General features: G+C 42.4%; 1 protein-coding gene across 6 annotated transcripts in view; it reads right to left on the bottom strand.

The window, feature by feature from the left end:
- itsn2a (intersectin 2a) overlaps positions 1-22,369 on the bottom strand; it is a 41,063-nt gene extending 18,694 nt beyond the window's left edge. For 5 of the 6 annotated variants that reach the window (XM_073493372.1, XM_073493376.1, XM_073493373.1 and 2 more), the window contains exons 1-10: positions 22,292-22,356; positions 7,737-7,829; positions 7,555-7,618; positions 7,041-7,216; positions 6,640-6,858; positions 4,712-4,805; positions 2,288-2,430; positions 1,928-1,991; positions 217-354; positions 29-135 (exon numbers count right to left, since the gene is read on the bottom strand). In XM_073493372.1, coding sequence (XP_073349473.1) covers positions 29-135; positions 217-354; positions 1,928-1,991; positions 2,288-2,430; positions 4,712-4,805; positions 6,640-6,858; positions 7,041-7,216; positions 7,555-7,618; positions 7,737-7,829; positions 22,292-22,325 — 1,132 coding nt within the window. In that variant the 5' untranslated portion in view covers positions 22,326-22,356. Of the gene's footprint in view, positions 1-28; positions 136-216; positions 355-1,927; positions 1,992-2,287; positions 2,431-4,711; positions 4,806-6,639; positions 6,859-7,040; positions 7,217-7,554; positions 7,619-7,736; positions 7,830-14,757; positions 14,830-22,291 lie in introns of all 6 variants that reach the window. The other variant, XM_073493375.1, reaches the window with a different exon arrangement.
- Between the last annotated feature and the right edge of the window lie 4,072 nt (positions 22,370-26,441).

The raw sequence follows: 26,441 nt of genomic DNA, 5'->3' as shown, positions 1-26,441 counted from the left end.
ACAACAAAGTGTGCAGAATGTGCCCTACCGCTGCTCTTGGTCTTCTGTGCAGGCTCTACCTCTATTGTGTCTATTAAACAGGGAGTAATGTACGGCCCTGTTCCATTAACAAGCTCGCTGGGCTTGATTCCTCCTCTGAAATGAGAGAAAAACAGTGTCAGTGGTTGTAATAATGAATGTAATCATAGACAGAGTGAGTGTGTCAAACATCTGTACCTGAGAGACGGAGGAACCAGGTCTTGAGGCAGCGTGAGGGGCAGAGGTCGGCCAGTTTTAGCCATGTCCACCAGGTGCATGGCCAGGATGAACTCGTCCCCCTGCAGCCGCCCGTCCTTATCCACATCAGCCAAGGTCCTGTGTACACACGACGTAGTAAGTCACAAGGTAGAGCAGTAAATATGAAATCTGAAACGCTGTCATGATTTTATTATGTAGAGGGAGTGGAAGAAGCTGTAAACGTTCACAAATTACGGCCTCGTAAAGTTGTTCAGGAATGAGTTAGCAAACAGTCGCCCATTTACACCAAACACAGCCGACGCAGAGCAACGTTTACATTCATGCCACCGATCGCTATGCTAGAGAGAGCCGCAGTGTATGTCTGCACATGCGCGGTATGAGACTCCAGGAAGTAGCATAAGCAGAAATACTCGCAGCTCTCCGTCTACAGGTCCGTTTAGGAGTACAATCAAGGCCTTGCTCTCCTTTCAGCTCTGTTTTGTTTTCCACCAACTCCTTGAAGGGATTATCTGGCTCATTATCACCACACAGCTAGTTGCTGGCTAACTGGGTACATGATATACAGGAGCTTTTTAGCTAAAAAACAGCTGCCTGCTGCCAGAACAACAATGATGAGAGCACTGAGGGTGAACACAAAACAGTAAATTAAAACTGAATTTAGCACTTTATTAATCTCGCTGGGGGAATCCAATGTTTACGCTCTGTTGTTTGCCTTTTTAATTACACACACACACACACACACAAGTATGGCCAAAATACACACACACACGCAGGAACTACTAGTGGAGAAGTGTCCGAGCGATTGGGCAGCCACGGTGTCAGCACTCCGAGCAGTTAGAGGAATCGGTGCCTTGCACAAGGGCACCTCGAGGATGCCCAGGAGGTGGCTGCCGACTTTTCAGCTTCACACACGGTTCAACCTGGACTTGAACCGGACAACATTTGGTTCCCAAGCCGAGTCCATACAGTTACAACCTCTGAAACCAGTACAAAGCTTCGAAACCAAAACAATAAGCTAAAAGAGGCTCATAGCTCCAATAGTTAGCTAGACCGCTGTTTTAAGTATATGCCACAATGAGGTGTGACAAAGTCAGAAGTACTATTTTGGATAATATTCCTTGTTTGGTGTATTTCCGACATCATTTTAATGACCTTTTCCTGCCACAAGGGCCAATACATTACAGATACCAGCATTAAAGGTGCAATATGTAAGAATTAGCCACCTGTCGAATTCATTCTCAAACAAACAAGGGGCAGCATATCACCAGGATAGCTGCTACCTGTAGCTCAGCTAGTTAGCTTGGTAAGTCGTTCACCTAGCGGTCCAGACTGGGAGCACGGAGCACCAGGGGAGCTAGGGGCTAGCATGAAAGCTTTGGACTGGGATGGGTCGGGGCTAACTGGTTAGCATGCTAACTCCAGTAGCATAGATATCTCTGAAACACAACACATGGACGTCCTGACATCAAACCTGTTATTTCTTCACAGTCTGTTGATAATTTTAGAGTATTTCCAACTAAAAATCCTACATAATGCACCTTTAACATCCAAGAGATCCACAACAACCACTTGTCTGGTTTTGATATTCCCTCCTTTGCTTTCCATTTTTAGAGCTATTATCATTTACAGTGGTATGAAACTGCAGAGTAGAGACACCACACACACACACACACACACACCTTATACTCACCAGATGGTAGCTAGCTGAGTCTGTGTCAGGTTCGATGCTATCAGCGCATTTCTAACCTGAGGTCCTGCAAAGTTAAAAAAATTACATCAAAATAAGAGCAGAGTGAATTTTCAAGTGATCCCCTGAAGTGAAAAGTGTTTGCGTACGTCTGACTGCTGGTTTCTGTCGAGTGGGGTTAAGATCAATCACAGGAGTACTTGAGAGCAATGTGTGTGAAGTGAAGCTGACGCAGAGTTTGCTCTGTCAGACTAGTCATGAGCAGCCGACAGGTCCTGAGAACCTCATGTTTATTTAGGTTGGAGTGTGTGTGTGTGTGTGTGTGTGTGTGTGTGTGTGTGTGTGTGTGTGTGTGGGACCTACCTGACAAGTAGCCACTCATGAGCTTGTCCAGCGTGTTGAACTGCTGACGGTACTTCAGTCTCGAGGCCTGCGGGACGGCCCAATCGCTCGCGCCCGTCTTCGGAGAGTTGCTGGCCAGCGACGTGGTGGAAGAAGAATTTGAGCTGTGAACAGAGAGAAACGAGAGGCGTTTTGATATGTCATGATATCACCTAAAGGGAAATGACACAATAATATTATGTGGTCAGTGTTCTCTTCCTCCCCTCGTATTCAAGCCTCGGCTTAAAACCACTAATTGCTTCGAGACTCCCCGGTGTTATTCCTCGGCTCTTAATTAGCTGTAGAGGAAGCCGCTGCTGCTGCTGCAAACGACCACGTAGACAGTGACTCTCTGAAACAAGACAGCGCTGTTTCCTCAGGCAACGCTAATCAGCCTTTCTGTTTTTATTACAAACAATGCCTCTGCAAGAATAGCAAAAAGGATAGGCTGGGTCAACGATGTTCATTTGAGAAGAATGTATTTTCTCCCAGTCATTATAGGGTGGAAACTTGCAGTACTCCCCTGAAATAAAAGGAGAGGTTTCAGGGAGACAAAGGGAGATGTGGTGTGGGATCCTCCCTCTGCCCAAGGGCTTTTTTTTCTGTGTGTATATGCCTCTCCTGTGTGTATGTATGTGTCACAACGGCTGTGTAATTTCCATATATTAGGACTTGTTATGGGTCCGGAAGCAAAAAAGAGAAGGACAACGTGTCTAGCATGACATAAGAGGATGTCACAAAGAGAACCTGAAGGTTAATGCGATGTGGGCGGCTGTTGGATCAACCTGTGCTGCTGTTTGACTTCCTAACACTCCTTATTATTACTCACCTCACCACCTACACCTGAGGGTCAGGGCGGTGTGAAGCCCTGGGCTCCTCAAAACAATACAAAATGAAAGCAGATACGACTCCTATCCTATTTCCCAAACCGCACAAAACACCATGAGAAGGATGGAGGATATTGGATACCACTATTGTCCTTTTTCAAGGGAATCTGGCTGCTGCTTAAACTGCACAAAACCTCCCAGACTCCAGTTTCTTCTTTGTTACATCAGACCACTGTAATTATTCAGGGCGAGGATTAAGTGTGTCGATCCAAAGCACAAATATAAGTTTGACTGTTGTTGATGTAGGACTGCAAACCTCTTTCATGCGCTGTCTCGTATTTCCATTAGCTCGTGACATGATACAGTAAGTCACTAGAACCAGTCACCTTAACAAACATTAAATTTAACTCCTTCAGTCAGCTACATATAACCGGTTCCTTTATTTTACAGGCCTCATCTGAAACACAAACTATGTTTATCTTACTTTTAGGCCTTGGTTTGTCCCTTCTGTGCTACTGTAAAAAAGGAAGAACGCCTCTGGAGATTTATTCACTGCATTGTGGTGTCAGTTTCACAGATTTTGACATGAAACAATGTATTAAAAAAAAGCACAGAGTCCGAACTGCCAGTAAGGGAAACAGTTCTGGAAATAAAAGATAAAACCACGCCTCAATCGGTGTAAATTACGCTTACAGAAGTTTACACCACTAGGAGTTATAAAGTAATGATTCTGGGAAGTCTAATTGTCAGGGGAATCTGATTACAGTGCTGCATGTTTGATTAAAAACATCAATATTTGGCACCAGTGCATCGATAATCGCATAATACACTAATGAAACATAATTATGAACATTATATTCCATTTCCGTCATTAGATCCCTGCTTAATTTCATTCACTGGACCTTTAAGGGAGGGAGGGACTGTCATCAATTTTGCAAGTATTAGACAAAGTGGCTCTGGAGGAAAAGTCAGGGGTTATTTTCAACCCATCAGGTTATTAAAACTACAAATGTGAACCTCAAAGCGGTGCTAGACGAAAGTAATAAAGTCAGTAGGCTTCTTCCTCAGGGAACCATGAGTATTTGTACAACGTAACACTGCGATCCAAGCAGTAGTTGCTGAGATAAGATCTAGAAGTGGACCCAACATGGCTACTGAAATAGACCTCAGTAACAGTGACCTCCTCCTGTAAGAATGCCATTTGAGTCCAGTTCTCCTCTGATGTTTGTGACTCTGAACGAGCCCACTTCCTCCTGTTTGCCAACTACAACATCTGATTTCAAAATGCCTTCCTGCTCCCTCTGTTATCGAAGTGTTTCATCTCTGCCTGCATTCTGATCCCCCAACCCTCCCCTGCAAAAAAAACCCTGATGCTTTGCGAACGCTGAACTAATGGGCTGATAGTGTGCGACATAAATCAGTGTTTATACCGGCTTTTCTCTCAAAATCAATGCTTAAAAAATGGTGCATCCCCTGACATCCCCCACAAAACCTGGAGAAGCTTGATTTTATATGCATCTTTCAGGAAAGGCTACAGGATATTTCATGCAGTTATCTATTTATTGACACTACGTTTCACCTGCTGGATCCAAGGTCCAGAAGAGAGTTTGCCTTTGACATGCCGGTGGATGGAGAGAACGCCATGGGAGAGGAGAAGCCAGAGAGAGGGAGCCCTGCGAAAAAAGGGTCGAAGGCATAGTTAAACACGATTTTGACAAATCCAAGGTAATAAATTTGAAAAATGTGTGAACATAAAGCGTCTACATGTGCTTTCTTTGTGCAATCAATCTCTGACTGTAGACGTGCCGAGCGCAATTGCCCTTGAATGTGTGTACATCTAATCTTATCTCCTCACACTTTACAGTCGCAGCGCACAGAGCTCCAGCAGCAAGGTTATTGACATCTGGATAAAAAAAAACAAAGTGATGGCCTGCAACTCTGCGTTAAAGAGGGTTAGTCTGGCACTGGTATAATTTCATCAGCAGGGAGATGGGAGGGTAACGACTGAGGGGACACCAAATAATACGAGACATTTCCCACTCACTCTTGTCGGATTGCTCATTTCACAGACGAAAGATTAGAGTCGAAACAGACAGAGTGAGATTAAAGAGAGCGGCCGTAGGACAGATGGAGGAGGTGGGATACGAGGAGTCGGATAAAAAGAGAGAAAAACAGACTAAATGAGGATGTCGTATACTGTATATGTGCACCTACACCTGACATCAATGACTGTTTTTTATCTCGCAAACACAGAAACTGCAGTAAAGACTGCGGTGACTCATCTCACTGCATACCAAAACGTATATATACACACATACTGACACTGTGTGCTCCTCAAGACAGATATAAGACCTCAGGGATTAGATAGATAAGGTTTAGGCCCTTTCATGTGTCATGTATAATCCACACCACGTTACCACTGCACCATAAATGCGCAACTGACCCTGATACACTGAATATAACACGCCAAGATGAGGCTGCACCAGCGTTTCATGAATCCATTCCACGTTTGTGCATTAAGTCCTTCTTAAAGCTGCTGTTAGCGTTAATTTCTTATTAAAATAAGTGTTGAATAGCTCTATATTCCAACAGAAAACACCGTTAGAGAGTGTTTGGTCAGTAACCCAGTGTCCTTAGTAGTATATATGTCGTTTTGAATGAGATGGAAGTATTCAGTTATGTTAACGTGACTAACGCTATTAAGTAACGTTAAATCAGTCTGGTGCAATTAGCTTCATTTGTGGCCTACTTATTTTTGTGAAATGTAATTTAATATCTTCTCAGTTTACGTCATTATTAAACAAAATTTAGTCCTCATTATGTATCATCATTCACATGCTAGAAAGCTAACGGTAGCTTTGTAGGTTGGTTATGTTAGCTACGTAGCAGTTACTGAGTTTGAATATTAAGAACTCATCGCTTCATAAGCTGTAGTTTGTGTGGTGTTACCAGTTTTTACTATCCCTTTTACTCTTCATTCACACGCTAGCGAGCTAATGTTAGCTTTGTCAGCACCACACACAAAAGGCAGACTCCGTACTATAGAGACCTGGGTTGAACTCCATCCCGGGCCTTTGGCTGCATGTCATCCCTTCTCCTTCTCATATTGTCTGTCGCTATCCAAAGTAATTCTAATTTAAAAAAAGCTCTACCTGTGACCATGTAGTGGCTTTCTTTGCATGTGTGCAAGTGAATATCAAAAGCCATTCAGCACAGACATAAAGCACAAGATTCTTATCTATACTTTGCAAAAGAAAAGTCTTTTCCAACACTCTAGGTTCTCCCCTTTTGCATTTAATCTCAAAGCGACGTGTAGCAGTGAACTATCCCTGTTACATGAAATGAAAATTAGCTGAATGGCTCTGGAACATAATCCAAAACATTCAGCGTACGTTCACGCTTTTGATCCCAGGTCAAGCTTGAATGACTTGGTGCTGAACCACGAATCAATATCTGTCTTAAATTTGTCTGACGAGCAAATCAGAGTGGTTCCGCTGCAGAACCAACCTGCATTGTTGGGAACAAGAGGTGGGGTGAGGAGGTTGATATTGCCGTTGGGGAGTCCAGAGTTTCCCAGAGAAGTGATGAGGGGAAGAGTCATTGGCATCATCAGGGGCTGCACAGAGTGCATGTGGGGGTTAACCGGGATGGGTGTTAGGATGGGCATGGCTGACATAGTTGACATGGATGACAGACCGACTGACAGGTTTGGCATTGAACCCATTCCTGTTAGGAGGAAACACACAGGTGAACATGAAGAGATCAACAACACTGTTTCAGAAGAACATTCAAAAATGGGGGTTCTTTTCATTTCTTGGGCCGCTGATGAAATAACACTTCTAAAAAAAGGTCAGGTTGGAAGAGAAAGCGTTCGAGCGTAGAGGTTTTGAAATTGAACACATTTTTACCGAAGCGTGCTGATGTAGGGATGGTTGAAGCGGAGTTGGACACGGGCGATTGCTTCATAATGATTGGCAGGGACGAGGGTAAGTTTCGCCCCTGAAGTTTGAGTTTAATGAGCTTCATGGCGATGGAGAACTCCAGTCGGTCCATCTTCCCATCGCTGTCGAAGTCAGCGAGGTTCCTTGAGGAGGAGGAGGAGGAGGAGAGAGAAAACTGATGTGAGAAGATGACGTGTTTTTAGCAAAGTGCGCATTCCCAGTATTGTTTTTCTTCACTGAGACAATAGAAAAGGCGAGAGCTACACAAGGGACCAGGCTCTGACGGGACTCAATTTCACACACACACAGTTTACTAGGTGGGGCAGGCTGTGAAGGAAGTTAGTGCTCAACAGGAAGTTCAAAGCAGGCTGAGAGGTCCAAACCGACCAAAAACAAAGGCTGGACCTACTGACCTACATGCTCTGGCTTACCGAAACATTATTTAGGAAGAAGACTCACTAAACGGCGAGTCGGTGCTTACCAGATCTCAGCCAGGACAGAAGGAGGCAGGCCGGACTGGAGGAAGAATTTCCTGGCTTGCTCTCCTGAAGACACACGAAAACCACTCAGAGAGATGGACATTCGATACCGCTGAACTACTGATGACACGTCGGTGTTCTTCATAAACAAGTATTCGGTCTGTTTGTTATGCCAACACCTTACCTGAGACATAGCCGAGGACGGGGGCGAGGCTGTCGAACTGTTTGTCATGTTTCCCCCTCTCCTCCGGAGTGATGGCCCACACACTGGCTGCGCCTGGACAAAAAAAAAAAACCAAGACACAAATCCTGACGTTTGAAATTACTTAAAATGACAATGAAACAGGATTTGATTTCATCTTGCCGCCTCGAGTTTAAGTAGATCCTGTTCAAACGCGTTTCATTTGCAATAACAGGATAAAGGATCACTTAAAAGTGGGAGCCACGGGGGCATCCCGGTGGCCTACTGGTTTAGACGCATTCCACATAACCAACATGTCTGGAGACATTTGTTGCACTCCTCTCCGTCTCTCTATCTCCCCAGGTTTCCTGTCTCTCACTGCAATTTCAAATATCAAATATCAAAAGCAAAAATGCCTCGGGGAGAAGAAGGTCATATATCAAAACATACTGATGCCCGCTGATGCAGTACAAAGTAATTAACAAGGGAGTTTAGAGGGACTTTTATGGAAAGATATAATTAAATCAAACATTTCTGTCATTTATTGCTAAACAGGTCTATGTTAAATATAAAAAAAGAAGTTAATGAGGCGGAGAAGACTTTTTCAATCTAATCCTGGAGATCAAGAGTCTAAAGTCATACCTACTGCTCTGTGAGGCGAGCATCAACATGCTAACATGCTCACAGTGCTGATGTTTAGCAGGTATAGGCCACATATTCACCATTTACACAATCTTAGATTAGCCTGTCATTAGCTAACGTTTTCTGTTAGCACTAATCACAAAGTAAATATTTATCTTTTCCATAAGTGAATAAACAAGCTGCTCTCAGAGGAAAATAAGGTCCCCAGAACACTGTTTGAAGCTAGAAAGGTGGCAGGGTCTGCCACATATAAACAAAGTAAAACAGTATGAAGTTGTGTTGTCCTTTAAGGTCAGTTTGTTTACTCAGTCATGAAAACAGTTTGTTTATTTTGTTTGTTTAGGCATAAAATATGATATTTCTTCCCCAAAACTACATAGTGCACCTTTAAATGTCATGGGAATCCATCTGACAGCTGTTGCCAGGGCTGAAAGATATGCAAAACATAATTTTGCAATTGCTTTTGATATTGCGATTGACATGTGAGTCATGATTTGAATGGGAATGGTAATTTTTGCATGTTATTTTGCTAAAGAAAATACAAAAATGACGAGGATGTCATTTCCAAGCAAGCGTTCTCCCTTCAGTCTGTAGATTATGACTTTTTAGACTTTTAGAGGCAGCTCAAATGTGTTGTGACACATTTAACCTTGTTAGGAAAATGTTGCAGCTCCTGCAATTTCATATTGCACTCAGCCATGTTGCGATTTTAATAACATTTCGATTAATTGTTCAGCTCTAGTTGCTGCCGAGACATTTCAATCTTAAACAGTAATTGTCGATTGATCCTGGAGAGCCCGAATATCTGTACAAAATATCATGGCAGAGTGATGGACCGACTGAAAACTCACAAATGTATATATACCACATACTACCATCAACATCAACAGTGTTACTGGTACAGCTGTATAAAAGGAATATGAAACCAAAAAGATCCTGCTTTTTTATAATACCAGCTACTTTTCAGAGCCTCAAACTTTCATAATATGACAGTTTTTGAGGCTCCACTCGTCACAACACACAAATACAGCAACACATTAAACGTCCCCGAAGCAGGAATGCTAATTCTGAACTCAGTATGGATCATTTCTAACTTCACCACCCAAAAATTCTGCATAATTTCCATCACAGATGAGACCTCCCCCACAGATGAAACCACTCTTAACCAACTCCCGACAATGATTAATGTATAAAAGTGTCCAGTCAGCCTTTTTTTTTCCCACTCTAGCTCCGCTCTTGCATATCTCAAGGTAAGTTCAGGGTTGTCCATGAATTAAAAATGAAGTCAGATGTGCTGTGCGAGGGATACGAAACCCGATTCTTACTCGATTTCATAACACCTCGTTAGCAGAGAGGGATGAAAGATTATCATCGGAGCTAATAATCAATTCATCATAAGGGGGATCCGTGAAATTAATCAAATCATAACACGATCTGGGTTTTTTTCCATAAGCTCAGAGGCTATTTTTAAAAGAAAACTGACTGTGTGGACATTGTGCACAGATGGATCCCTCCACATGGCTGTAACTGAATGACAGAGCTGCAGATAAGGAGATGATGACAGATAATGAGTCCAGGCAGAAGAGCGAAGCACGAAAAAGATGATTTCAAACTCGAGCAGCTGACTGTAAACCACGTTCAGACAGTAGGAAACAGATGATGGAAGAAACAGCCAATGCCACAGCTGTGAAGTGGATAGTTGCAACGCTACAGATGGAAGTCAACTGGGGACTCGTATGTAGCTCACTTTCAAAAAGAGCTCGTCTTCCTCTGCTCGACAGCGACAGACGGGCCTCCCTGATGGTAAAGGCTGTTACCATCGTGATCACAGTGGTACGAACCTCAAAACCAAATGTTTACACAGAACAGCGAGTTTAATGTGAAATGAAGACAACACGTTTAGTTTGTCCACTGCAGTCATCACTAGTTTAAGCCTTTGGTAAATGTAGGATTTACCAAAATAAAAGTCCCCTCAAAAGTAGAGGCTGATTGATATATTGGCTTGCCAATGATAATAGCCGATATCGGCCTATCACAGGTATATTGATATCGGTGTATATGTTGTCCGATATGGAAATGGTTTTGTTTTAAAAGACTATAATGTAAATAAGACGGCTTAGGATAAATTAAAACGATTATCCTTAAACTGTAAAACATCCTGCCTAAAGAAACTGAATACAACCTACAACTGCTGTTTTTTTTTAAATGGACATGGTATTTGGCTATCGTGAGAGATTTGATCAGAAAATATATGTCAAAAAAATCAAAATCAAACCGGAGGCCGTGATTTAGATACTAGTTAGCTCGGTTAGCAGTACATCTAGCGGTCCACACTCGGAAATTGGAGCACCAGGGGGTGTACGTTTGTCTTATAGACCTGGAAAATTAATTATAAACTCCTTAGAAACTAAATTTTAGAATTTCAGTTAATCTTTCTTCAACAAAAATTTTATACATTGCATCTTTAAGAGACTTTATCATGAAACATTCATGTTCAAGACACAACATTGAGTGTCTTCAAAAATATATGGTAAAAAGTAAAAAGTAAATTAATTTTGTATTTTGACATGTCTGGTCAAAGGTATATAAACGCTTTAAACGCTGTTTAAAGAGAGTAAATCTATATTTGTTATTTGGCCTCGGAGATAATCTCACACAGGAAGTTGTCTCCAAACTCATGTCTCAACATGAGCAACGATGCCGTCACCAGGGGAGAGATCTTTTCTTCCTGATCTCTGGAAGATGCAAAAGATTCATAAAGTAGGAATGAAATCACAGAGCTGAGGACAAAAAGCTATAGTTATGATATTGCGATAGGAAAAAATACAATTCCTCGTGCTATTACGGGTGCATGTCTTATAGTCCTGGTACTTAGGGTGTAATTTATTCAGCAGCTTCAGGAAATACCACCCTGCCCATGATGGAACTTCCTCCGCTAACCCAAACACCACCACTGGCTCTTGTTGACCGCAGCGACACACACACACATATTACACACACACACACACACATCTCTGAGGAATGACACAAAGCTACAGCAGATCAGTGCTTTATATGCAGCCTGAAGATTAAATGTGAAAGCTATGGAGCTTAAAAAGGGAAAAAGATTCAACTTCTCCCAAAATGTGACCGGATATAATGAGAAGCTGACAGCTGTTTGAATTCACTGAGAGATCTCTGTTTGCGAGCAAACACTCTGGCAGATTGCCTTGAGCTGGTTTCAATCTCTAAGCAAACTCATTCTACCCCCGTACCGCCGCCTCAACACCTGTTCAGGTACCTGCCTTTTCCCTGACAAAGCCGATGCGAGCAGCTCGCGGCGCCCCGACCTAGTTTTCGGCGTCGTCAGCAAAATCGCAGCCACAAAAAGGCAAAAAAGTAATTAATCTCGCGCTCGAGATGTGAGTATTCTTCACGTCGTCTCGTTTGGCTTTGACAGACCTCATTTAGAAGCTATTGTAAGTGAGAAAGGCGGGACGATATTTAGCACAGTGCCACTGGGACATGTCGCTAGCGTGGCCACATCCAGCGGGCCTGTCAGTCGGTTCAGACTGTGTACAGTAGCAGCTGAACGCTCTGTGAATAAGTGGGGCACCGCAAAGCTTCTTACACAGCAGCGGCACAATCCGTAGGGGTCTTCTGCGGCTTGACACTCGCGTTGGAAACATACGGCCGCTCAGTGTGAGACCGGGTAAAGAGGTGCCACATTTTTAGAATATGTAGCATTTGAAAGTTAATTATAGCGCCGAGAGTCTTTTAGGCTTCAAGACGGCAAACTGAGGGCTCAAGTTGTCGGGTTGAACAGTCAGTCTGGCTGTTGAATACTTAGATTTCATACATTTTCTTTTAAATTTGTTTTTAGTGGAAACATATTCACATATTCACTGTTTAATCTGTTCAAAAATCCAAGTATAACAAGAAAAAGTTGAGGTTTCGTCAGGGTTGTGTGCCAGACTCTCTCTTTTTTTGAGAAAATGTGCTTATAAATCAAACTTCAAACTGCGAAATGAGAAGTCTGGCATCACATCACTGTTCCAACCCATAAACAGAAATAAAAACAGACAGCTGAAAAACATACTCATTAGCCCAGATTCACACTCCTCCCTCGCTCTCACAGGTCCTCGGGGGCACAAAACACACTATGTTGAGTGACAGATGAGAGAGAAACAAAACAAACTAACAAACAAAAAAAGTCAGATCAGATTAGACGTCTATCGAGATTAGAGAGTTAATGCAGACGAGAAAAGGGTCCCGAGTCCTGTGAAATCTTCTCACAGATCCTCCGACTGTGTGCTTGATTTGTGGAGACATTAAAGAAACATTATGTAACTTTTTTTTTACCTTCAAATAACAGCTTCGAAATCATTTTGATGGTACAGTGTCTTGTAACAGGGTGAATGGTGACTCAGAAACTGTGGGGGCGCGCCATACTGCACAAAACGCCAATTTCTACAGAATGTTGCTTTAAATCTTTTGAACAAGAAGTTGTGCTGACGTTAAGCTGTGAGAGTAGCGAACGCGACAAGGTCAGCTTGGTGTTTGGTCAACCTGCCGCTCCAAAGAGACGGTTTCAGGATGGACTATGTCTTTGCCGGGTGCAGTGACCAGACAACAGGTCATTTTTTACACTTGAGACATAATAAGTTAATTAGTTTGACCTTTTGAGTCAAGCCAAACTGTTCCCCGAGCTATGTTGGGCACAGCTAGCCAACTGTAGTCTTTATGCTAAGCTAAGCTAACCGCGTCCCGGCTGTATCATAGCCTGTAAGACAGATGTGACATGAATGGTATCAATCTTCTCGTCTAACTCTCCACAAGAACGTGAATAAACTTATTTCCCCCAAAGTTTTTATTAAAAATGTCGACTCGTGAAGGCCATCACTGTCCATTGGTTCTCCACTTGTTTGAGAAATGTTAAAATAAAAATATATAATGCTGTTGCTGACATGTTTCCATTCTGTCATACACTGAACACATGAAAACAGATACCTGCACAGAAACCTAGAACACACACTCTTCGCGAATACACAAGAGCCCTTTAGCTAATATTGACACACAGTCCAACCGCAGTAAAAGAAACCTGCAGCATTGCTCTTATGGAAAAGCTTCCACAGCAACGACGGCCGTGCAGAATTTAAACCAACTGTACCACAGATCACCTCCTCGGCAGCTGCGACACAAAGAGCCTCTGCCTTGTGTGGTTTTTTACTTCCCTTTGTCAGCCTGTGTGCTGTTGTCTAGGTGCCGTGCGGTCCTCGGGAGACGCCGGAGTCAAGCCTCCAGACGCCCAGCGCCGCCCTTCGGGGGGAACCACATCGCTGCTTTCGTAACTATTTACATATCAAATGCTTCACCTGGGGAGGACGAGTTGATGTTTGAGATCGGTACAGTGGATCAACAGTCTCTGCATCCTGCAGCATTTCACTGAAGACACACACACACACTCTTTTCCTTCTCGAGGAGTGAAGCACATTGTCCACCTGTTTGGGAGATTCACACACTAATGACTTTACAATTACCTCGTCTGAGATTCACTGTGTTCATGAGGGCGCAATAACCCATACGGCATGTTTCCATGGAGAAACTCACCACATCCATCGCGTCTCTGAACCGCTCTCTCTCTCAGCGTCTACTTACTGGATGGGATTAAAGCCGAGAGTGTAGTTGTGGGGTTTGGCATTTTGTTAAACTGCAGAATTAGTCATGAGGACAAGATGCATCCGACGCACGCAAACACACACAGACACACACACACACACTTTCTCGGAGGCTTTTCCCGTCGAGGCCCTCAAGGAGCGGCAACTTCTGTTCCATGATCAAAGGCTGCGAACAAGAGGATTTAAAACGCACACACACACACAAACACACACACACACTATTGAGCATTTCTGCCTACACCAAGGACAAAAGAGATGCATCACTTTGAACAGACACAGAGGCAGCCCCCCCCCCAAACAAAGGCACACACCAAAATATCTCATCATTTGCATAAAATGCATTAAAAAATCATTATTCCCTTCGAGCCTTTCTTCGCTGAAGAGGTTTAAACAACACTTAATTACCTATAATTTCTTCCAAACTATCACGGGATCAAAGACGGGGCTCAGTTTGAGCCTGGCACCGGATCAATAAACCCCGTCCTAACATCAAAACGTCATCACAAACCGCGGCGGCTTTTAATCTCGACAGGAAGTTGACCACGGGGGAAGATTAAAGTTTAAAGAAAGGGCACGACACAACTGCTGCTCATCGGTCAACTCTCGTCTCTCTTTCTCTTGACCACTCTCCTCCCCGAGGTGCACGTTTTGCCTCCCGCAGACGAACGCATCACGGGGGGGCGCGCACGCCAGAGAAGCTCAATCATAAAACAAAGTGTTCTTACCATTCATGGCTGCAGGTGTAGAGCACGGGCAGAGAGGGGAGTCCTCTACTCAGCTGGCTCGCTCTCAGACATCTGCAGGGAAAGAGCGAGCGAGAGAGAGAGAGAGAGAGAGAGGGGGAGATGTGAGTGTGTGATTGTGTGTGTGTGTCACAGAAAGGCGGGTATAAGTGAGGAACGCGAAGCATGCGACTGAGGGGATGTAAATGTGTGCACAATGGTCACAATGCGAGGAGGGAGCACGGTGAGGGATGACAGAGCGAGGGGAAATAAAGAGAGAGGAGGGGGACGAAATGACAGAGAGGGAGAGAGAGAGAGAGAAGGGAGGATGAGGAGGGAGGATGAGGAGGGATTCAGACAATGGCAACAGGGGAGAAGTCGGCAGACAGACAGCTGAGGGACACCGAGGAGGGAAAATGATGGTGGTCTGGCAGGAAGGGAGCATTTATCACTGTCCGCGCTCAGATCGCAGATGGCGGCTCAAGCCGGCAGTCTTCTGCAATGCTCGGTGTATCTTTATTTTTCCAAGTGTTAATGTGACAGTCGTTAGGCTTCATGTCCACTTACCAATAAATTAGGATTAATGGGAATATGTCTGCTAATAGGAACACGTTTTCTTTCAGACGTGTAGGTGTTTGTTTTATTCAGATTTCTGTTCTGGACAGTCGCACAAACAAGCACAGATTTAATTAGACGGCCTCATTCGCAGCATAAAATACCAGAAAACTTGCAGTACAAAAAATTAACCTATAACCTGGGGGAGTTTCATGGTAATAGCCTTCATACACAGGGCTCCAGGGTGCGACTATATTGGTCGCACGTGCACCAAAAAATCAAGTATTTCCAGTTTCTTTCCTGTTTACATCATTTAATAAGAGGTTAAGTTAAAATGTGTCATTGGGTGCACCTAAATGAGAAAAGTTAGGCACACCAGTGAAACCAGTGTGAAAAAAAGTGGATGTCCTGTAAATATTTGCCTCACCAGGAATACAAATATTTGTCTTACCAGGAACAGAGCTATTCTAGGAATATAAATATTTGTTTTATTATGTATATAAATATGTCTTATTTGGAATATAAATAGTCGTCTTGTTGGGAATATAAATATTTGTTGTACTCGGGGGTACATAAATATTTGTCTTTCGAGGGATATAATCACTTGTCTTTAATAAGAAAACGTATGTATTTATTTAAGCAATCAGTTGAGGGAGGCAATTATTTTCAGTGAGGCCGAGTATAAACGAAGACATCGAGCAAACAAACAAAAGCAGGCCAGATTAAAATAGACAACAGACATTAAAAAAATACAAAACAACAGTACCAGAACAGTTACAAGTGTCTTTTAAAGCTTCTAATACTAACAATCATGACCGTTTGTCCCTTAAGCTGCATATAGATTTCTCTTATAAAGCAAGAATTTGTCAGAGGGCATTTATGATAAAGTTGAAATACAAATATAATCCTAAATTATGCTTCATATACCTGCCCACGTGTATCTCCCCCGCACGTAATACCCACAAAATCAAGACTTATGGATGCACTGAGGGCAGTCTGCATCCTCTGCCGCCGGTGGGCAGGCAGCCCGTCAAAGTGATGAGGTTCCTGTAGGATCTACTGGCAGAGTCCCAGGAGGTGCAGAGGACAGATGAGCCCATGCAGGTAAAGCTCCTCAACTAGAAAAAAGAGCCCTGCGTGTTAAGGGCTTTCATTTTTTAAGCCCTGCACCATAAAAATTGCTCTGCAGGTGGGCTATCATGCCTGATCTATTGTCTCCTGTCCCCGGGATTTTACTTGCTATACATCCTGTTTCTTTGCCATCGTGCTCGATTGGTTTTCGGTCCATTTGTGCCACATATTTTTAATGACCCGAACGTTTATTTCCCCTTGTTTCATCTTTCTATCCAGAAGCCTGTAGCTAACAAGCGAGGTTCCTCCTCAGCTGTGATTCCTGTCAGGCCTTACGCAACCTCCCCTCCGCTTCCGCCGAATCATCCCCCCCTCACACCTTTTACCTCACTTCACTCTTCACTCTGTCTTTTCCATTTCAGCTCCCCTATTTCTTATTCATCCCTCACTCGAACATGCATCCCCTCTTATAAGACTCCGACCCGATTGCTTTCATCCCTTCCTCCCCTTCTGCTCTTGTTACCATATTGCTCCATCACTGGCCTCCCCTTTCTCCCGTGTGAATTCCTGGAGGGGAGACTGTGGTTGTTGCAGTATAAATCATTCTCCGCGCATGCCGACACTGCCAATTACTTAAAGCCAATGAAGCGCTTGCCGTAGCGTCGGGCCTACGTGCAATTTAATATATGTGCTGGTGCATGCGTGCAAGCTCGAGCACACAAGACCAGTAAACAACACACACGGACAGGCAAACAATAACCAAAGCCATAAATCCATACAGCCCAGGAAAACATAGCCGAGAGCGTACAGATACTTCAATTTAATTAACAAGATCTGAGTTACTGCTTCCTTTGTGTTAACTCTTAACTGTGTGTGTAGTCATTTTCATCATGATCTGGTTTGGAAACTGTATCCACCCACAGTTCTTAGTAACTACTACCACTACTAGCATTGCTAGCTAGTTTGAAACTACCTAGCGATGCAGCTAACTAACCATAATATATGTTGTACTCCTCAATCTGAGAGTAATACCGCTAACTATGTGTGTAGTCATTTTTATTCGTCACTGCATCATGAAACTGTATCCACCCATTCCTTAGTTACTACTTACTTACTTACTACTTACTTAGTTACTACTAGCACTGCTAGCCTTACTAGCTAGTTTGAAACTAGCCAGCAATGCAGCTAACTAACCATAATATCTCTTTTACTACTCAATCTGCTAGTAATCCTGCTAACTATGTGTGAAGTCATCTTTATTTGTCACTGTATCATGAGGATTTTAGGCACTCATGACTACTAGCTAGTTTCAAACGAGCTAACCTAGCTGAAATGCTACGTCATGAAATTTAAGATGCTATGTTATTTTTGTTAAATGTATAAATATCCCCACTAAGCGTCATCATTAAACAGCATTTTATCAAGCGTCAGTTTAGACTTGTCGACTATATTTCATAATATCTTTTATCTATAGAGTCCTGCAGGAATGGGTCCTAAAACCCGCAAATAAGCTAGCATTTTTTTAAACTTCCACTTCCCTCATGTCGAAGTCAATGGGTTTTTTGAATGGGTTTTTGGTTAAATGTCTGCAATAAGGTGTGCGGTTAACACAAGCTAGCTGACATTAGCCTTGTCAGTTAGGCTAGTTCAGTAAATCATACAACACCTGGCAGTTACACGGTCTAAATTCCTATTAACAGCTCATCTCCGTGTAAAAATGTGGTTCATGTGAGAAAACCTTTCAATTCAATGATGATAAATCTGAATTTAGTTATTTAGCATTGTAAAAACAGAGCTGTTGCAACCAGCGTCTCTAAATGTCATCACCCGGATACATACAGTATCACAGCACACCCACAGTAATTCAGTCCCACAAAAAACACTTGTAGAGAGCTAAATTACGCTGTGTTAGTAACTCACTGTATGTTATACAGCCGGGTGACAAATTATAGGAAAAACCTGAATAAATGAGTTCATAAACGGTGGCTCTGATATGCTACGGGAGGCACTTTGCTGGCATTGCTTGGGTCTACTCGTCCCGTTAGTGCGAAGGGTCGCTACAAATCAATGTAAAGCGAGTGATCGTTACATAATAACACATTTCTGTCCTGATGGGAGCGGTGGTCTCGTCCAGGGTGACAGTGCCTCCATCCACGGGGAACAAGGGCTGACTGAACGGATGTTAATCACATGCTATGTTCCTTCCTGCGTGTGTGCTTCTTACTCTCCCTTACGCAAACAATTTGTATGAAGGTATTTAGCATACTTTCACCCGCCCTCATACACAAATACTTTTTATCCCTGAGGTGTGTGTGTGCGGTTTCAAATAGAAGATACTATCTGCTATTGGCTACGGTAGAGAGGCTTCTCTGTTCAAACACATCCCGGATAAGAAACAACACAGAATCAACACAAGGTGCAGAGGACACCCTCTACATCAACACTACCTGCACCTTCAGCAGCACACAATAACATGTTTTCACTTAATTTGCTCGTGATTCCTGCATTTGTTATTTGATTTACCTGATCCCCGTCACTGTGGGATGCAATTTTCTAGAGATATTGGAGAGACGAGTTATGACAGCGCTGGAAAAACAAACACGTAAACTCATTTAAGCATCGAAAACTATTACATTTAATATACTTTATATATAATTAGATTGAAATGCGTTTGAAGGTGCACCGATTCCACACTAATCAAAGTGCACCCAGGCACAAAAACTATTATTATGACTACGATAAACAATCAGGAGGTCTGACAGCTTATACGCCTCCAAAACTGTTAATCTAATCTTGTACTGTCAGATTATTTGGCGCTTCAAATCTCGCCAGAGACGACAAATAGGGCACAGTTTCAAGTTCAAGTTCCCTTTTTCACTTTTCGTATACTAGTTTATAATTGCAGTGAAGGAAAGGCAGTCGAGCTCCAACAACTAGTCGACAGATTGATTAGTCATCAACATAAAGATAATTGCCTACTATTTGATTAATTGTTTAAGTAATTTTTCATACAAAAATGGCAGAAAATGCTGTTTTCAGCCTGTAAAATATGGATAATTCCAGCTTTTCTCTGTTTTATATCACAACAAACTGACTATCTTGGGGTTTCTGACCGACTAAACAAGACATTTAAAGAACATCTCCCTGGACTTTAAGAAACCGGGATGGACATTTTCACTATTTTCTGACATTTCAGAATAATGCAGATTAATAGGTTGTGATAATAATAGTTAGCCGCAGCCCTTCTCAACAGGAGTGTGGCCTTTCTGAGCAGCTACAGTCGTCACACTTTCGCCCTTAGACGTGGCAATACAGTCTACAAACCGGCTCATCTTGAGCACCTTAAGTCCTCAAGGTCTTTCACAATATGAGTACAAGTGGCTGGATGTTACAAAGAACTAAAACACTTAAAAGCAACAGTGTTTCTGGAAAATATGTTTCCATTTCAAAAAGTGTGAAATAAGGACTACAAACAATATCTTAACCTGTCATCGCACGACAGAAGTTCTATGTCCAACTAAGTGATGAAAAGGAAAGGCTGCAGCCAGGCGGTAACAGGAGCACCATGAGAAATCAGGTGTGTGAACAGAGAGCTTAAGGGTGACAGGGTACAGACACAGCGCATTGAGGAGGGGGGGTGGCCAATAGGGGGTCCCACGCCACAGTTTTGCCCTGGGGCCCCATAACAGCTTAATCTGCCCATGCATGTGTTGACGACTGAGCTATCTTAATTACAAATGAAAAACATCGGTAAACAAACACTGGATCCAGATTATTTTGTCAACACACAATTCAATGGTCTACAATGCAATGTGGGTCCATGTTTCCGTGGCAATAAGCCCGGACACCCTTCTCCCTCCAGCCCTGATGGTGTATCGACGTTTAAAAATGCTCCATGTAGCACTTTGGAAGTTTTTTGATTTGGGAAACAGTGCGAGACACTTTAAGGGCCAGCGGTTTGCTGACCCGCTGCACCGAGGGAGAAAAGCGAATCAAAGAACCTTTGACTCCGTCCTGCATGCTGATTGACACCTGTGTGCGTCGCACCGGCCCGGTCGGATGTTGCGTATCAATGTGTCGGCCTGTGTGCGCGAGTGTGTCTGACACACACTCCCCCGCACAGAGGGGTACCCTGTTCCAGCAGACACAGCCCAGGAAGCTTTGACTGAGCCCTGAGGAAGAAAGAAGCCTGTGTGTGTGTGTGTGTGTTTGTGTGTGTGTGTGTGTGTGTGACTTGTATTTTCTGCCTATTCACAAGAGCGCAGACACACACAAAGACATCCACACACACACCTTCCTCTGTTGTGCTGCAGGTGAAAATGGGAGACGCTTCCACCAGAAAAAAGAAATAAAAATGTGTCTTATATTCATCCTTCTGATACATTTGTGGGTCAACTCGAGCAATGATTCACCAAAGCCTCTTTTTACTTCCTTTACAACCCCCCCACCCAACACCCTCAGCACTCAGCAGCATGTCCCCCCCTCTGCTTCTTACTTCTGTACCTCCGGCACAAGATTTTATACCCTCGGCTTCAAGAATAATGCCAAACTGCCCTCAATATAGCACTCAAATCCATGCTACTGTGACTGTAGTTCCACTTTCAACACATCAATGAATGTATGTGTGTGTGTGTGTGTGTGTGTGTGTGTGTGTGTGTGTGTGTGTGTGTGCGCATTTCCCTGCATGTGTGTGTTACGCAACGCTCTCGTTCTTGGCAGGTGGACGTGCAACAGTCGCTGCAGGGACGGCCGAGGACAGATACGATAGGTGCTGCAGTTTAGACGGACTTTGCCACTTCAGCAAAGAAAGCCTCCTCTTTCTGTTTTAACTGAGGGCAGCAGAACACACACACACACACACACACACACACACACACACACAGAAGAAGAAGCAATCTCTATAATTAGTCTATACTGCAGTGAGTGAACACAAGGCACCAGTAAATTGATAAACTTGCCCCAATCGTCTCACACAGACGGATGAAGAAGAAAAACTGCACTGACGTCAAACAATCTGATAACGGTGGCACAACAGCTGACGGACACCGCCGTATCTCCTGCGCCATTAAAAGATACGGGTTTGAATTGAACTCACCTTTAAATGCAAAAGGGAAAGATCAAACCCATCATAAAACACCATGTGATAAATCACTAGAAACTACATTAAGGTCACTGTGAGCTGGATACCACAGACACTCACTCACTCACTCACGCTCCTATAGGGACCTCCAGAAATAACATTTCTTTTTATGTTTCGCAGCATGAGAATATTATAAGTTGAATATTGTGGACACTGGGTGTTAAAGTGGCAGTGAACACACCTTCTTTGTGAACGGCACATGTACTATAACCTCTGGAGTTGTATTTTCTGGCATAAAACAATAAAGCCAGTAGTGTATTGCCTACTGCTCTAAAATAAAATATCTATATCACCAAGAAGCATATAGTGTCTCTAACAGTGCATTATCTTGACAAGACAGAGGTAATTCACATCCCTTATTTTGATAATTAAAAATAGATTTAATGTGATTGTGAGTTAGAGCATTTCTTAAATGTATTTCAGCATATTTTGTAATGAAAACATCTGACAGTGCTTTTTTTTTTTCAACACATATGGTGTTATTTTTATCAAAAATCTAAACTGTAGACAAAAGGCTCACACTCAGGGACTGACAGGTGTCATAAATTCACATTTCCCTCCTGCCAACCCTCTAAATGTACCGCTGCAGCATTGTAAAGGTAACACAGAGTGAACAGTCTACGCTCCTGCCTCGCCTTTTAAATTTAGGGTTCAATAAACCAGGACAGAAAATAACCAGGCAGAATAAACAAGGTCAGCAGCGCCAGAGTCCAGTATGTGTCACATTATCTTCAGTCCCGCGAGGCATTTAAATGATTTCTGGTCATTTACCTGTTGCGGTAGGATTGCGGCGGTGATCCGACATCCAGGCTGGCAAATTAATGTGCTGAAGAGGGAGGAACGGCTCCGGCAGCCGGGGCGGTCATGGTGGGGAGTAGGAATGGGCGTGGCCATCGAGTCAAGCCACTCAGAACCAAAATGAAGAGCTTCCGGGCACGTTTTTCAAAATACAAGTGCTTGACCGCCATCTTTTTTTTTTTTTTTTTCCTTTTTCTAAAGCACCAAACAAAATGAAAAGCAAAAAACAAAAACCTTTGATTCAATTATTTATTCACGTGTTTCCACAGTTTAAATATGTCCTCATATTTTTTGATTGCTGTCTCCATTTCTCGTTAATTCAAATCAATGTATTTATGTTTAGAAGTTATCATTATTTTTCTCTTGTATCAGAGTAAATTCATTTTATTCAGCAAATCATCTTCATAATCTAAATGTCTCGGTGTATTTTTCCTTTCCTGTGCTTTTAATGCGCAAACACATATTTAACACAATAAACACAAATCAGCAGTCAGACCACTGATAATCATAAAAATAAGATTTTTGTTACATACATATTAATCTCTCTCTCTCTCTCTCTCTCTCTCTCTATCTATCTATCTATCTATCTATATATACATATATATATATATATGTATATATAGATAGATAGATAGATAGATAGAGAGAGAGAGAGAGAGAGAGAGAGATTAATATGTATGTAACAAAAATCTTATTTTTATGATTATCAGTGTCTGACTGCTGATTTGTGTTTATTGTGTTAAATATGTGTTTGCGCATTAAAAGCACAGGAAAGGAAAAATACACCGAGACATTTAGATTATGAAGATGATTTGCTGAATAAAATGAATTTACTCTGATACAAGAGAAAAATAATGATAACTTCTAAACATAAATACATTGATTTGAATTAACGAGAAATGGAGACAGCAATCAAAAAATATGAGGACATATTTAAACTGTGGAAACACGTGAATAAATAATTGAATCAAAGGTTTTTGTTTTTTGCTTTTCATTTTGTTTGGTGCTTTAGAAAAAGGAAAAAAAAAAAAAAAAAGATGGCGGTCTCTTCAGCCTTTTTTTGGTTTAACCATGTCAGTCTATTGAGCCAACATTGCATCATTTCCCTCTTTCCTATCTGGCCTATGTGCTGAGCAAATTCCTCTGAGATGCAGTTATCTGTAGTTAATTGCATCTTCCTTTTTTTCAGGAGCAGTGTACAGTCTGACAGGTCTTTGCTGCCCCCCAAGGAAACATGAAGACAGCTGCTGGTGTGGAGCACCACCAAAAGCCTACTTTCAGTATTACGTCTACAAGTCAACTGTCATAACCTGATGATATTATAAATGTTTTTAAAGCACTGATTAGCCAATAAGAAAGACCACTGTTTTTGTATTTTACAAAACATTTTCAGTTTCATGGTAAGGAAGCATTTTTCCCTTTTTCCTTGATATCTGGAGCCAAACTCGATGTTTTACCTGTTGATCTTTGAGACCAAGGTCCAAATCATGCTCCAACAGATCCAGAATAATTTGACTGTAGGATGCAATCAGCTCAATCAATTTCTTCACAATAAGGGCACGAAGGTGGGAGATAATCCTCTTCATCCTCCTGTTCACTGTACAATCAAACATGCGTCCTTATCAGGTCCTAACACCACGCACGTTTTCCAAATAATGTCTTTATATATAAATAATTTTGCTTTTGCAAAATCTTTCAGATGTGGAAGGAATGATGCTGCGCTTTGACAGGAAGTGTCGACGAAAAGTCAGTGCGTGTGGACTTCAAAATAAAAGTGGCCAAGAATTGATTGTCAGTGAAACAGCATTTTAACAGAATACAACATTATTATGGGATTATGTTTGTGATAGCTTTGTTTTCACAACCAGTTTTATTATTTAGTCCTTTATACATCATCCTTAATTATTAAAAGCAAAGCTGCCCAATTAAAAATAAATACACTTTATTTTCCTTTTCCCTGCAAGCTAGCTGTAATTTTTTTAAACACTGCATGAATAAGTTTAAATAAAAAGGCATTTATAATTGATAGCGATTGTTATTCCTTTCAGAGAAGTAAATTATAATAGAAATAAACCACACTGAGCAGACAACATTGTTTATTTCAGAAAAAAAAGCATCAAGCAACTAAAAAACACTGACATTTTAGCAAGTTAAATTATAGGGATGCTTAAATAGTTTATTCTGTCAGAAGACAAAACGCAAAAGCCAACAAACTAAGTTTTAAATTACTGCTAGCAGGTTGGCAGGCTGTAGGTCCGTCTTTTGCAAGCAATACAGCTAAGATGGAGTCCTTCAAACTAAAGAGGGCAACCAGCCTTGTAGGGTCCAAGAGACCACGAGGCAAGATACTTCTATTTTGCATTTGTTGCGGTTGTTATACTGTTTTTTTCATGGTAATATCAGCTTTAATGGAAAGTTGAATCTTTGAAAAATGTCCATGAATGTCAGAATGTGTTAGTATTTGGTGTGTCCCCCTTTTGCTTTAATGACAGCATGCACTCGAGCTGGCATGGACTCCACAAGTTTTTGCAAAACCTGCCGACTCATGTCATCCCAGCATGATTTGACAGTGTTCCACAAAGCTTCTTGTGATGTCGCAGAATGCTTGGCTCTCTCGGTCTCTAAGTGGCCCCATAAATGTTCACTGGGGTTTAGGTCAGGTGACTGAGGAGGGAAGTCCATGACAGTCAGGACTCCTTGTTCCTCTACGGTCTTCAAGTAGTTCTTGCAGAGCTCTGAGGTGTTTTTGGAGTCATTATCCTGCTGCAGTATGAATCCTTCTCCACAAAGATGCAAACCAGACGGTATAGCATGTCTCTGAAGGATGGAGTGGTACTTCTCCTCGGTCATGGTGTAGTCAATTCTCTGCAGATGTCCAACTCCAGAGTAGGCAAAACACCCCCAGACTTGAATATTCCCACCACCATGTTTCACTGTCGGTCTGATACACTGTGGTTTCATTGTCTCACCTGCTCTTCTGTCACTACCATACATCTCAAACTTGGATTCATCAGTAAATAGGACTTTTTTCCAGTCATCCTTTGTGAAATGCTGGTATTTCTCAGCCCACCTCAAACGTTTGACCCTGTTTCCCCTCCTGAGAAGTGGTTTAGGAACTGCTACTCGTCCTCTCAGACCATTACGCAACAACCTTCTTTTGACGGTACTTTTGCTGACTGGAGTCTTACGCTCTTTATTTAGCAAATCCTGAATCTGTGATGAAGTTGCTTTTCTATCTCTCAGGGAACTAAGCTTGATGTATTCATCTTCCGATGGTGTGGTCACTTTGGGTCTGCCTGATCGTGCTTTGGATGCAACTGATCCAGTTTCTGCAGCACGTTTTAGAGTTCCATGCACTGCGCCCTTGGAAACCTGGAGCCTAGCCATGATTTGACGCTGAGAGAGCCCCTCTTTGCTTAGAAGAACAATTTGATTTCTGACACTTTCGCTCAGTTCGGATGCCATGTTCCCCACTATAACAATGCTACTTAGTAAGCAATGATCAGCTGGAAACCTGAAGCACAGCCATATTTATAACAGGTGAACCCTGGCTGCTAATAAGCTATGCTAATATTCTTACATTTTGCACCTTTAAATGTTTCTGAATCCTCAACTTTGATTATTTCCCACTTTTGTACTTAAAAAAAGTGAGACTGTCAGCGAGGTCTCAGAGAGAAGGCTCCCAATGGCTGCTTTGGCATGTAGCCTATCCCAGGTGGAGAAAGGAACTCTGGGCATCTCTCTTAAGGCGCCGCGGCTCCAGGACTGTCAGGGCCAGATATCCACTTGACCCTTGTAGTTACCACCTAGGCAGGAGCAATAGGTTTGAGGGTCAAGCTCAACATAAAGGCAGTGAATATAATACATGTTTATCCAAGCTACCAGCCTATGAAGACTTATGAGATAAATGCCTCACAACCGGCCATGCAGTGATTGTAGATATTTCATTGTGGTCAGAGGAAAGGAATAGCATATTGAACCAAACAAAAGATTAAAAACAACAACACAAAACCACATACATTTGTAGCATTGCCTCCTGCATCAAGGAAAGCTAAAAAAAATATATAATAAATGAACAAGCTCAGCAGCAACAGTCCAGTATGTGTTACATTTTGTTCAGTCC

This window comes from Pagrus major, chromosome 22 (assembly GCF_040436345.1).
Source record: "Pagrus major chromosome 22, Pma_NU_1.0".
In the NCBI taxonomy this organism is placed as follows: domain Eukaryota; kingdom Metazoa; phylum Chordata; class Actinopteri; order Spariformes; family Sparidae; genus Pagrus; species Pagrus major.
The sequence above is the reverse complement of the archived record's forward strand: the minus strand, read 5'-3'. Positions and strand labels throughout refer to the sequence as shown.